General features: G+C 37.6%; 1 protein-coding gene across 1 annotated transcript in view; it reads right to left on the bottom strand.

Moving 5' to 3' along the window:
• LOC126973993 (uncharacterized) overlaps window positions 1-14,936 on the bottom strand; it is a 141,646-nt gene that overhangs the window by 1,973 nt on the left and 124,737 nt on the right. Inside the window, exons 10-11 of the mRNA XM_050821342.1 lie at window positions 6,022-6,185; window positions 5,850-5,927 (exon numbers count right to left, since the gene is read on the bottom strand). Coding sequence (XP_050677299.1) covers window positions 5,850-5,927; window positions 6,022-6,185 — 242 coding nt within the window. The remainder of the gene's footprint in view (window positions 1-5,849; window positions 5,928-6,021; window positions 6,186-14,936) is intronic.

Here is a 14,936-nt window from a genome sequence, read left to right as displayed (position 1 = left end):
TTCGCTGTGATCGTAACAGCACTATTCCATCCATAAAAATTAAGGGGGAGATGTTCTCAATGGCGTCAAAAAGTTATTAAATGCGGAAAGACTCCACCTTGAAAGTAAGTTTGAGGATATTTGGATTAAAGTATATTTGAAAGACCTGAAGTGGCCTTGTGTGTGTTACCTACCACCGTTTTTAAATTCGCAACATATCTCTAGTTTTCATTCAAGTTTACAAAAGATATTACTGGAGTCACCCACTGAAGACTTCTTGTTAGCGACACAGTCGCTGTGTTAAGGGGCCGAATTAAGACGGTCGCGCGGACAGACCGATTTTGGATACGATACGGTCGCGTAGCAGAGAGCCGTCACTTTTGATACGAACGGACTGTCGTGTTAACGTAATATTACCTTTGTAAATTTAACTTCACGAATTAAATATATTAATTACAGTCTACTTTTAAATTGGACGCTAAGATCCCCCTATCATTCAAGACCAGGGCACTGGGCGCCTACCATTTCTTGATCATCGGGGACTTTAACACTCCGGGTGTTACTTGGATGTACTCTAGCTCACTATCCGTACTACGACCACCTAAACTACAAAATTCTAGAGCAGACCAATTAATTGATACAATGAACCTTTGTAACCTTAAGCAGTTTAATAATATCCCTAACAAAAATAATAGATACTTGGATTTAGTTCTCTCTTCTAATGAAACAATACAAGTTTCAGGAGGTGACCCCTTGACCAGACCGGATTTGCATCACCCTATATTGGCTATAAAGACTGGAAATAAATGTGTGAAGCCTCTACAGGATAAAGGAAAACCATGCCTTAATTTCCATAAATGCGATTTTGTCTGCATTGTTTATGCTGTTTAATATAATAAAAGAACACACTCCTTTTGTTATATTTAAAAGCCAGGCATTTCCAGTTTGGTACAATCCAGCCATAAACCGTTGAGTAAAAGAAAAACTTAAATATCACACTCGGTACAAAAAATATGACAATCCGAGGGACTATGATACTTTTTCATTTCAGAGCAAAATATGGCATATTCTAACCAAAGATTGTTATAATAAATACATCACTTCCATTACAAATTCCAAGAAAACAGTGTTAAACCGTTCTGGGTCTTCACTAAGAACAAAAAGGGCAGACCTGCTATTCCCCAAAATATAACTTATGGCAATCATACCTCAGTCGATGGTACGGGGATGTGCAATTTATTCTCCTCGTATTTTGGATCTCTTTATTCGACCCCTTCAGGATCTACTGAGATACACTTTGATTTTACCAATAGTGATACTTTGGCTAATGTTGTGATTACTGAGGGATAAGTGCGAGAAAAAATTAAAAACCTAAATAAGGATAAGTCAGCTGGACCCGACGGTATTCACCCCATGTTTCTAATTCACTGTGTGGATGAGATTAGCAATGCATTGGCAATCTTATTTAATAAATCTTTAACTACTGGAATCTTCCCAGATGAATGGAAGAAAGCATACATCCCAATCTTTAAAAGCGGCGATAGAGCTTGCTCTGAAAATTATACACCGATCAGTATCTTGTCCGCTATGGCCAAGGTTTTTGAATCTCTTATATACAAATATATTTACGATCACTTTCGACCATTCATCTCTGAACAGCAGCATGGATTATAAAAACTACTTATGTAACGCCATTTCAAATGGAGGACAAGTTGATTCTATTTACACAGATTTTTGTAAGGCCTTCGACAAGGTTGACTATGGAATCTTGTTACACATGCTAGAAGCCTACGGAATTCATGGTAATTTACTTAGATGGATCTCTTCATATTTGATAAATCGTAGCCAATTAGTAGCTGCCAAGGGCTTTGTATCGAGTCCAATTAAATTCACTCCTGGAGTTCCTCAAGGATCACACTTAGGTCCTTTATTTTTTGTCATTTTCATCAATGATCTAATCATGAAGATTAAATGTCCATGCTTACTCTATTCTGTTGATTTGAAAATTTATTATAATATTGTTAATACCAAAGATTGCACGAATTTATAAAAGGATTTGACTGAGTTAGCAAATTGGTGTAACATAAATAAAATGTCATTTAATATTTCCAAATGTAGTGTTGTGTCTTTTTCAAGAAAAATTCACAGAATATTTTTTTTATTGCACACTGTCAGGTCAAACACTTAATCGTTAATCAATCGTAAAGGATCTAGGTGTACTTTTTGACGATGAATTAACATTTCGATCTCACTATGAGAATATTATAGACAAAAGTAATTAGCTTCTCGGATTCATTTGTCGAGTTTCAATGGAATTTCACAACAATTTTTGCATATTATATTTATTTAATACAATTATCAAAAGTACTATAGAATACTGTTGTTGTATATGGTCTCCGTTTTACATTGTTCACATTGATAGGCTGGAAAGTGTTCAAAATAAGTGTTTGAAAATATTATCATACAGAGAAGGTACAGGAAGGGTTTTTCATAACTATCGAGAGAGGCTGGCTAAATACAAAACTTTATCTTTGGAGGACAGAAGAAGATATCATGACTTATTGGACTATTAACAAAATAATAAATTCCAATATTGACTTGCCCTATCTCGTTCAATCGCTTAATATTCACACTTTTCATAATTCCAGATAACAAAGGACTTTTTCTCTGTTTGTGTACAAAAATAATACCTCGTGTTATAATCCCCTTGTACGCACAATGAGTAATAATCATTTTAATGGTTTATGTATAGTTTAATATTTTTCGTTTTTATGCTATATTCAAATTGTTACCTTTGTAAAAAGCATGCTGTGCACGCTATTAGTGAACTACAATACAGATATGTAAATATAAAGGGTGGACCAAAAGTCTGTTTATAATTGGAATGATGATTTAAAAAAAAACAATTACAGTAGATCAAAACTGTTTATTGTTTTCGATAGTAAACAAAAGGGGAATTTATTTCTTAAAAATCACATCATCCATGTGCAATCCTACATTATTCTGGCATTGCTGCAATCTAGAGCGGAAATTTTCGATAACAGCTTTACATGTTTCTGTTTAGATGTTTTGGATTTCTGTGCGAATACGATCCTTTCATTCGTCAAGAGTTACTGGGTTGGTTGGCTGGAATGCAGGGGTTTTTGATCACCATGACATAGTGTCACTTCAATAACGACAATTTTGTCTATTAACATGCCCATTTAGGTGGAAGTGTGCCTCGTTGAAAAAAAAATGTTTGTAAAACGGATGAATCGCTCTATCATTTCGGTCGCAAACTGCAATCTAGTGGCATGGTCCTGAGGCCTGAATTCCTGCACCATTTGGATTTTATAGGAATGTAGACTTAAATCTTTCTTGAGAATGCGGTTTCATACATCATTTATCTTGGCACGTTAAGGACAGCAGACCGCTCTCGAGTTGAAAGTCCAGGTTGGTCACGAACAGACGATTTTACTCGCTCCACGTTTTCGGGGTCCCTCGACGTTCTAGGCCGGCCAGATCGAGGTAAATCCATTGTTGAATCCCGTCTTCTCAAACTTGAGCACCCATTTTTTAATTAACACATCTGATGGAGCTTGATTTTTGTGTCGTATCTTGTAATGATTGCAAAACTTTCGTTGAGCTAAGGTCACAGAATCGTTGTTTCGATAGTACTCGCGTACACAAAACGCACTTTGACTACCGCTAAACGACGCCATGGTACTAAATTCCCATTGGCCGCTCTTGCAATGCGTAACCCTTCCACCCCCCTCCACCACCACTGCTAGACGTGGCAACCGATTCAAATGTTAACAGACTTTCGGACCACCCTGTATATATGTGTTTGTCATATTAGGATTGAAAGCCTGTCGCTTTGTGCAAGTTTACTTCTAAGAGCGCTTCACCTATGGTGGGGTGTAGGATTGAAAGGCTGTCGCTTTGTCCAAGTTTACTTTTAAGAGCGCTACACCTATGGTGGGGTGTAGGATTGAAAGCCTGTCGCTTTGTCCAAGTTTACTTCTAATAGCGCTACACTTATGGTGGGGTGAAGGATTGAAAGCCTGTCGCTTTGTCCACGTTTACTTTTAAGAGCGCCACTCTTGTGGTGGTGTGGATTAGAATTTTTAGTATAATCCCGGAGATGGGTTATGCTGAAAGCCTTGACGCTTTGCTAGATTCCGTTAAACAGATGATGCTGAAAGCTTCTACGCTTTGTCATATTAAAGTGGATTGAAAGCCTTATCGCTTTGTCCTGATGTCCTGCTGAAAGCCATCACGCTTTGCAGTAAGGTTGGGCTCATCTGTCTTGACCCAAGGTTGATGCTGAAAGCTGCAACGCTTTGCAGCGTGTTTTAAGTGCTGCCTCTGAACAATGCTGAAAGCCCCAACGCTTTGCTATACGCCAGAGCTGTGACGTGCTGAAAGCTTTTACGCTTTGCTTTGTGGAAGGTTGAAAGCTGTTTGTAAACGCTTTACTTGTGTGCTATGCGCTGTGGCGTCTAGGCTGGACTTGACGTCCGACGCGAGAGCGCGTTGAATTGCAGAATGGCCGTGTCGGAGAATTAGAATATAAAAGTAAGATGGCCTGTATGATTATATTCTACTCTGTGTATTGGGCTGAACTGATGGAGAACGTCATCTTTCAAAGTGTGTTTGAAGTTGTCACTGTGTACGTCACTGTCGGTGACGTGATTGAAGTTAGTCATTATTGTCCATCAGTAGAGTGCTCATTTAGAAGTCGCATTCGTCTTCAGGCTAGCGCCCGCGCCGGTTGTGCGCACTGATCGACTTAAAACAACATGGAGGATACCAACACCGTGACGCCCGATTTTTGATCCAAATAAATCTCCGAAATATATATGCACGTAAACATAGGAACTTACATAAATATAACATCTTAACAATATACAGGTTGTTCCAAAGTTATGGGACATGAAGGGAAGGTACCCTAAATATATTGAAGAAAGGCTATTTTACTGAAAGAAGACTTTATGTTATTTTTAAAAGTTAGTAATACTGCATTCATTTTCTAAAAATTACTTGCCTCGTCTGGGAATCGAACCGACTTAAATGTAAAAAAAAACACCCCTACTCTTATGATGCCAATCGTAAGAATGGCCAAAACCTATTAACTTTTCTTAAGTAAAATATTATTTTAAAACACATACATAGGAGCAAATTTTGTGAACGGGCTGTAAATCTTTTATTTTCATGTTTTATAATAATACAACTTTTTTTTTAAATAATATCTTATAGTTAGAAACCGTTTACAAATTTTTAATCTAATTAATTTTCAAGTATTTTTTCCGTATCTTCATAGTTGAGTGTTTTTAGCAATTTAATAACATTAATTTTACATTCCCTAAATGTAAGTAAATAAATATTAAGGGATCTGTTAATTTTATTATACATATTGGTGGATTGTGCGACAAATTGCTTTGAGGCAAATTCTGTTCTTACGATTTTGTGTTTTAGGACCTGTATAGGGTTTTTTTTTCAAAGTAACGGAAGAGTCAATGATTCTATGTTTCTGAATTTTTAATATATATACTGTATACTATATTATTTAATTCAAAATTTATTGTAGTTTGTTTGTGTGCCTATATGAATAAATATCACACACACTCACCTTACAGTCGGGCGCGGCTCTCGGTTCGCGGCCCGCTCGCGCCGCACTCTATCTATCACACACACTCACCTTACAGTCGGGCGCGGCGGACAGCGCTGCATACAGCGCGGCTCTCGGTTCGCGGCCCGCTCGCGCCACACTCTCTATCTATCACACACACTCACCTAACAGTCGGGCGCGGCGGACAGCGCTGCATACAGCGCGGCTCTCGGTTCGCGGCCCGCTCGCGCCACATTCTCTATCTATCACACACACTCACCTTACAGTCGGGCGCGGCGGACAGCGCTGCATACAGCGCGGCTCTCGGTTCGCGGCCCGCTCGCGCCACACTCTCTATCTATCACACACACTCACCTAACAGTCGGGCGCGGCGGACAGCGCTGCATACAGCGCGGCTCTCGGTTCGCGGCCCGCTCGCGCCACACACTCACCTTACAGTCGGGCGCGGCGGACAGCGCTGCATACAGCGCGGCCCTCGGTTCGCGGCCCGCTCGCGCCACACTCTCTATCCGCGCGCTCCAAACTAGCGCTCCGCTGTTCACTCCTCCCGCTGCACTAGTCGCACGCTCGCACGCGCGCGCTGCACGTTCACTGGCTATAAAACAAATGAATAAACAACTAATGATTTTCAATAAGTCTTTACTATGTGGAACTTTCCCTTCAAGATTGAAGGTTGCCCACATCGGTCCACTTCACAAGAAGGGTGATCCTGGAGATATTACTAACTAACGGCCCATCTCAATTTTGTCTGCTATCGGTAAACTATTTGAATTACTGGTTCGGAAAAAAAAATCACCTTAAACCCTTGCTCATACAGCATGGATTTCTACCTGGTAGATCAACTACATCGAATCTTGTGGATTTTGTTAGTGACATTACTCAAGCTTTTACAGATGGCTACGAGTTGCATGTTATTTAGCCTGATTTATCGAAGGCCTTCCATGTGGTTGACCACGAACTACTCATACAAAAACTTGGTCACGCAGGAATATGTGGCTCTCAAATGCGGTGGTGGAAAAGAACCGTGCCACCAGGGGTTCCACAGGGCTCTCATTTAGGGCCCCTTTTTTTCTTGGTCTTTATGAACGATCTAGCCAAATTTCAAATGTTTGCAGATGACTTAAAACAAATATTTAGTTAGAAGATACGATCATATTACAAAGTGATCTTGATTCAATCTGCGAGTGGTGTGTTAATAATAGGATGGTCTTAAATTCCTCAAAATGGTTTTACTTAAACTTTTCTCGAAAACGAAATTCTTCAATACTTACCTACCTTACCTTACCTAAAAAAAGCATAAGATTAACTATCCCGTTTTTTTTGGATTTTTTTTAATATCATATCACACACATCAGAAACCCAACTCACACATATATTACTCCGAGAGATTTTCATCTATTACAACCACCATTTCATTTATCATACAATATATGACACGGTACGACAACAAATGAAGTTATTTTCTCCAGGAATTCAATGATAAAATGGTTTCGTCTATTTGAGGAAAACTTCTCTAAAAGAATGTTCAGGATGTAAAATATATATATGAAATGAATATTATTACTGACATGGCTCGAAACAGATACTTAGTTCTACGCAATTTAGTGGGACGGGATAATCCAAAATTATGGAGAGCATAATTAACCTCGAGCTCTTGGTATACCTAGAAGGTCACCAGTTGATCAACGACCGCCAGTACGAGTTTCGCCACGGTCGGTCGACAGGCGATCTTCAGGTATACCTAACACATAGATGGGCAGCGGCTATTGAAAGCAAGGGGGAAGGCCTGGCAGTTAGCCTGGATATAGCGAAGGCAAGGATAGTGTATGACACAAGGCGCTCCTCTCAATATATTTTGCATTATAATATTCGCATCGAAAGGTGGTAGTTTCATGTCGATACGATTAGTGGTTTAGGCGTGAAAGAGCCTCAAACAAAGACCATTTTCATTATATATATATATATATATATATATATAGTTCAGTATATACCACACTGTAAATAAAACTCGCGGTAAGGTTACTACTTTACTCCTTCCATACCTTATACAAATCTTAATTGATATACTAAATTAAATCCTTACATATTAATAGCGCGTTACAATACAACATGCATTTAAATAACGACATCTAGCGGTGGATAGAATAAACACAATAATATTTCAATGAGTTTATATTAATACTAAACAAATAGTGTGACAGACTGCTTCGCGATAATCAATACAAATATAAATAGTTCAATATGGAGAAGTGTCGCGGGTGTGGAAAATTCCTGTCACCGCTAGGTGCCGCCCAATGTGCGTGTTCACGATTTATCATAAGGCGTGCGTTGCAATTCCGAAAACAAACACACTCCATCAGGTTGGATATGCCCAGAATGTAAATGTAAACGTCCAAAAACAGACATTACGGCAACCCCAGTGAAAGGAACTGAAACGAATACTTCAGTTTCCTTAGATAAAACCACTACGGAAAATGCTGCTAGCCAATGTACCGAGCCTTTGATCTCCGCGAGTCCAGAGATTCACAGTCTCAATGACACGGCACAAGATATCACCCAACCATTTAGGGTGGACCTAGGACTGGAAATTCGTTTGTTTCGGGATGAACTACGCCAAGTAGGCAGGAATTTAAAGAGTTTCGTCAAGAAATTTCCGATTTGCGTAGTATACTGTCCGCATCGTACGAACGGCTGGACAGCTTAGTGAAAAGAATGAATGCGCTTGAAACCCAAAAGGAAACGAACGATTCTGCTTTAAAAGTGAGTGCTTTGGAGCAGACTATGGTCCAACTTAGGCTAGATATCAATGACTGAGAGCAGGACATATTACAGTCTGCTATTGAGATATCCAATCTGCCTGAGGTAGCAGGTGAAAATCCAACCCAAACGTTCATGGTTTTGGCGACAAAGCTAGGTGTGTCACTTAAACATGAAGAAGTTGTGTTTGCTGAAAGGATTGGCAAAATGGTCGAAAAAAACAAAGGTGAGATTAAAAGAAGTCGGCGTTTAGTGGTGCGGCTGTCGAGGAGCCAGTTGCGGGACGAACTTATCCAGAGCGCTAGAGTGAGGCGCGGGGCTACATCGGCAGACCTCGGTATTGACCTTCCGCCACGACGATTTTACGTCAATGAACGACTCACTCCGGTTAACAGGAAAGTTTTTTATACCGCACGCGAAGCAGCTAGAAATCAACAGTGGAAGTTTACGTGGACAAAGAGAGGCAGAATTTATATCAGACAAGGAGAAGGAAAACCGGTCCATATCATCCGTTCTGATGACGATCTGGCACGTGTTTTTGGCTTTGGTTCCGTTGGAAGTGCTAGCGAGGGCTAACAGCCGCACGTCACAAAGGCGCCGTTGGTACTATTTTATTTTATTTATTTTATTTTATTAGGAAAACAAACAGTATTACATGACATAATTAGGTTAAAAAAGTATACATCTATTAACCATTTACAGTTTTCGTATATAAGAGACTATAAGCGTGTTACAAATAATGAACACAAAAACAAAAAAGATCAAGAAGTAATATAATAAAAGTATATAGATATAAATACACGAAGACAAACTGAATGGATATTATAGTATTCAGGCATTTAGCAATCAAGAGAACACACACTCATCCAACACCTCGTCAATGTACCTCTTAACGCGTTTGGTGACGTATTGAATATATCGAAATCAGGCAAGTCTACTGATATCTGATTTATTGCTTGTGTCCACAAGCCTCACACCACACCTTATAAAATATGAATGTTGCCTGTAATTAGTACTGCAATGAGGAACGTATATAGTACATTTTGTCCTGGTGTAGTTATTGGGCGCTTTGATACCAATTTGTGATGTTAATTTAAAAGAATCTATCTTAGAGTGAAGTAACTTAAAGTAAAAAACAGTATCAGCTACTTGACGTCTTATTTGTAATGGAAGTATGTGATGCCTTTTACATCTTATTATATAATCTGCATCATATGTATTACACTTATATTGTAAATATCTTAAAAAACTTGTTTGAATTTTTTCAAGTCTATTAATGTGAACTTCATATTGAGGGTTCCAAACCTGAGAACAATATTCAAGTGTGCTTCGAACATATGAACAGTATAGTATTTTAATGAGTTTTATGCTAGAAAATTGAGAACATATCCGTTTGATGAAACCAGAAGATTTCTTGGCCTTTTTAACTATATTATCGATGTGTTTTTCATATGTAAGTTTACTGTCATGTGTAACACCGAGGTCTCTAATTTCATTAACAGAATTAAGAACAACGCCCTTTATTTTATATTTGTATTCTATTATATTATACTTACGAGAAAAAGTAATGGAATGATATTTTAACGCCTTCAGGTCTAGTTTTTTAAGAAGACAGAATGCCTCAAATTTTTCTAGATCCGCTTGAAGAAGCTGACAATCTGAATCTCTGGTGATATTTGAGAATATTTTCATATCATCAGCATACAGCAAAAAATTGGATGTTTCAAAGCAACCGCCTACATCATTAATAAATATATTAAATAATAGAGGGCCTAGTAATGAGCCTTGTGGCACTCCAGAACACACAGTAATCCAAGAAGAGGCATAGCCTACAACAACTTGTTGAGACCTATTTTCAATGTAAGAGGTGAACCATCTGAATAGATTTCCATGTATTCCAGCAAATTGAAGTTTCTGTAACAGTATGCAGTGATCAATTCGGTCAAATGCTTTACAAAAATCAGTGAAAATAGCATCTAATTGTCCACCTCCATCCATACCTGCAGTCGTGTAATCAATAAATGATAACAGATTAGTGGTGGTCGACCGATTCTGCATGAAACCATGTTGTTCAGGAGATTTTAGAGAGCTGTAAACCTGAGTGTAAATAATACGTTCAAAGATTTTGGCAAATATACATAGCTTGGAGATAGGCCTGTAATTTTTAATGTCATTTTTATTTCCATTTTTGTATACAGGAGTAACGAAAGCGGATTTCCAAATTTTAGGTTCCTTCATTAATTGATCTGATAAAGAGTATTGTCAATGGTTTAACAAGGCTATTGGAACAAGAGGATATAAATAATGGGTCGATATGATCTGGTCCCGATCCTTTTGTAAGATCAACTGACTTAAGGTATTTCATAACTATAGAATCATCAATATGTACGGTGCTGATAGTGCTTCTATAAACAGAAGGACAACGATTAACTGTATGTGAGCTTTGATGAGGCTGTGACGTGGGAATGAGGACATTAGACTGAAAGTATTGAGAAAAGAGATTACATATTTTATCACCTGTATCAGCTACATGACCCTCTAATGTTAATGTGGATGGTAGGGAATTGGAGCCTTTACTATGGTTCGTTTTATTTCATTATAATGTGTGTATTACTAAGAAAGGTATATATTTTTTTAGTTGATCACCAACGAAAAGTGTTGTTCTTAATTTTAACAAAAATAATTATTGTCTCACTATATTCGTTATGGATTAGAAATATTTTTGTTAAGACTAATCATTTGCGTGTATGTCATGTTATGCTTTATCATTGTTTATGTTTATATTTAACACTTGTTCAGGCGTGAACATCGCGCCTTTGTCACTGACGTGAAGACGGCAGCGAGACAGCTCAATACGGACACCTATCGTGCACAACTTCGGCCCATTACTTCAGAACTCTGGCGCAAGGCGCACGTACCTTTGTTTAAAATATAACCTTATGTAAATATATCAAGTATTTGTAAAACCACTGAAATTATATATTTATAAACAATTTGTGGACGTTTTACTCATTCGCCCACAAAAGTGGCGACCGTGACGACTGCAATCTTCGGATTACGAAACAATTAAACACGAGACAACGTGGCATCGCGGCTTGTACTTTGCAGCTATTCCAACAAGATTGCGTACTATCGAGCAACTTCAACTGACCCGTGCGAGAGCAGCCTGCATATTATAATCTTTATTGCAATTTTGAAAGTCATCGCATCAGCTGATTCAATTGAAGGGAAGTAACGCTCATATATCCTATCTTTCCTTTCCGAATATTCATCTATTTGTGTAAAGACTGCTAGTTACTAAATCTAAATCAGTTACTATTTGTACTGCATTCATAATATCATTAAACTGTTTATACTACATTAATTTAAATAGGTACGCGCTTTGTTGCTTTTTTATTAAGATTGGACACAATATTACACTGCTATTCTTGCATTTTATTTTCGATTTCACATTAAAGGCTCTAAAATACCTACTATATATACACTTCATAAAAGCAAGTTGAATTTTTTTTTTCTGCTTTGAATCCCCATTATCAAATATCAGGTTTCCATAATTATTAGCTTAGCTTCACATAGATTTGCCGAATGCTTCCAGGTGGTACATCGAGTTGATGACTGCTTGTCGCTGTATTAATTACCCACGGAATGCGCTCAGAATCGCCTGCCGATCAGCTGATGTATTGAAGTCTACGAGTGACTCAGAGTTGGATCATTGACGAGTGGAGCGTAGTACAAAGGTCTTGGGTTCGATGCACAGATTATTATCTGGTTCATTTGTATGCACCAACACAATTAAAGGTCAGCTAGTTTGATTACTATTTTTTTTTTTTGCATTTGTCATCTTAAAGCTAATTGTCAGCATTTATTACTATGTCTGAGAAAGCAAAGGCTGCATTAGCACAATTAATTAGAAATCGGGGAAATGTAAAGGGTCGTTTAACAACAACAAAACAATATGTAAGTTCTTTAATGCAAGTGGATATTAAAACTTTAACGACAACTAAGATATTGGAGTTAGAAATCCGATTAGAAAAATGTCAAAGGTTGTCCAATGATTTTGATAATGTACAAACTCAAATTGAATCTATGCTTGAGGCAGAATCAGACATTGCCGAACAATTATCACTGAGAGCTGAGATTGAAGATAATTTTATCCAGGTCTTAGCTAGTTTGAAAAGTGTGATTGGTAAATGGAATAAATTAAATACTTATAATGACGACTTTTCTCACTCAGATAAAAACGATTCTATAAAATTGCCGACTATAAAGTTACCGGTTTTCGACGGAACTTATTTGAAATGGCTTGAGTATAGAGACACTTTTCAATCATTAATCCACTGTCGAGCTTCGATACCCGACATCAATAAGTTTCACTATCTCCGATCCTCACTAGAGGGCGGAGCAGTTGAAGTTATAAAATCATTGGAGTTTACCTCAGAAAACTATTCTATTGCTTGGCAATTATTATGCGATAGATATGATAATAAGAAGATGCTTATAAGTAATCACCTTAAAACGTTATTTAGTATTGAACCACTTATTAAAGAATCTTATATATCATTACGCAACCTAATAGACCATGTGTCAAAAAATTTGAGAACTCAGATAAATGGGATACTCTTATCGTATTTATGATTACGGCGAAGTTAGATTCCGTTACGAATATAAAATGGGAAGAACACCGAAATAATTTGTCCGATATTCCGACTTTAGAAGAATTTTATAAGTTTATTCGTGATAGGGCAAATATTTTAGAGACTACTGCAGCGACTAATGATAAAGGAACTCGTAATTATTTTAAAGGAAATTGGAATAAAAATCAGAACAATTTATCCCAAAATTATTGCAATTCAAATAAAAAGGAGAATTTTAACAAAACAAGTTCTTTTGTCGCTTCTACAGCGAATTTGTGTGATATCTTGTGTTTGATTTGCAATCAACAAGGGCATCGTATATATGACTGTACAAAATTCAAGAAATTAGATGTTCCTGATAGGATTAAGGAAGTTGCAAAGCATAAACTATGTACTAATTGTTTGCGTGAAGGTCATAATGCCAAAAATTGTCGTTTAAAGGCTTCGTGTAGGCAATGTAAATATGCTCACAATACTCTACTGCATTTAAGTAAGTCAAAGGAATATAACTCACAACCATATACAAGCACAACAAATCCACAGTCATCAGTCGCGCTGTCAGCAGCCACCTCTAATCAGGTGTTGCTGTGCACTGCTTTAGTCAAAATAATTAATAAAGAAACAAATCAAACTCACTTTGCTCGGGCTTTGTTAGATACCGGCAGTCAATCATCATTTTTAACCTTTACCCTGAAAAACAAATTATATCTATCCTCGCAAACTTCTGAACCGCTCCGTATTTCGGGCATTAATAATTTGTCTTTCAGTATTAAAGAACGATGCAACATAACTTTGCAATCACGTGATAACTTATTTAAGAAAGAAATAAAATGTCTTGTTGTACCTAAAATAACAAGCGTTTTGCCGAGTACTCCTGTGAACATAATTAATTTGAACTTGCCTCACAATATTGAACTTGCAGATCCTGAATTTCATCGCCCTTCAGAGATTGACCTGCTATTAAGTGCTGACATATTTTGGGATTTGATAGGATCCAAGCGCATTGAATTAAGTGTAGGTAAACTGGTTTTACAAGAATCTCACTTTGGCTGTCTTATTAGTGGTCCTTTGGACAACTGTGCCCCACCTAACAATCATGTGATTTGTAATTTTACAAGAGAATTTGATAATAATTTATTACAAAGGTTCTGGGAAGTTGAAGAAGTTAGTCAAAGTTCTAATAATATAACATTTACTCCCGAGGAAAGGTTGTGCGAGTCACACTTTATAAAAAATACAAAACGATTATCAAATGGTAGATTTTCAGTTCAAATACCACTGAAAGAAAACCCTGAAGAAGCACTAGGTGACTCGTACTACTTAGCTAAAAAGGTAAGGTATCTTAACTTAGAGAAAAAATTTGATAAAAATCCCATATTAAGACAACGTTATACAGAATTTATTGAGGAATACCGCAGCTTAGGACATTTAAGTGAAATTAAAAAACCTAAGTTCGGTCATTACTTGCCACATCATGTGCTCAAAGAAAAAAGCGAGACTACTAAAGTCAGAGTAGTTTTTGACGCTTCCGCAAAAACTACTTCTGGAAAATCACTGAATGATATTCAGTGTGTAGGGCCAGTCATTCAAGATGATTTGTTGTCTATTTTGTTGCGCTTCAGGTGTTTCCGATATGTTCTTACCGGAGACATTCAAAAAATGTACCGACGGGTTGAAATAGATCCTTGTCAGCGTCACCTGCAGCTCATTTTGTGGAGAGACAGTGAACCTTCCTTGGAAGTTCAATCACCAGAATATAATCGTTTACAATCGAAAATAAAACCGATTCATAATAAAAATAGGTCTTATCAGCCACTCAAGATATTGCAGCTGAATACTGTTACGTACGGGACAGCTTCGGCGCCGTATTTAAGTACACGCTGTTTGCTTCAGTTGGCTCGAGAATGTACCGACCCTGTTGTTTCTACTGCGATAGAGCACGATACCTATATCGA

Source organism: Leptidea sinapis, chromosome 31, assembly GCF_905404315.1.
Source record: "Leptidea sinapis chromosome 31, ilLepSina1.1, whole genome shotgun sequence".
NCBI classification, from domain to species: Eukaryota; Metazoa; Arthropoda; class Insecta; order Lepidoptera; family Pieridae; genus Leptidea; species Leptidea sinapis.
The sequence above is the reverse complement of the archived record's forward strand: the minus strand, read 5'-3'. Positions and strand labels throughout refer to the sequence as shown.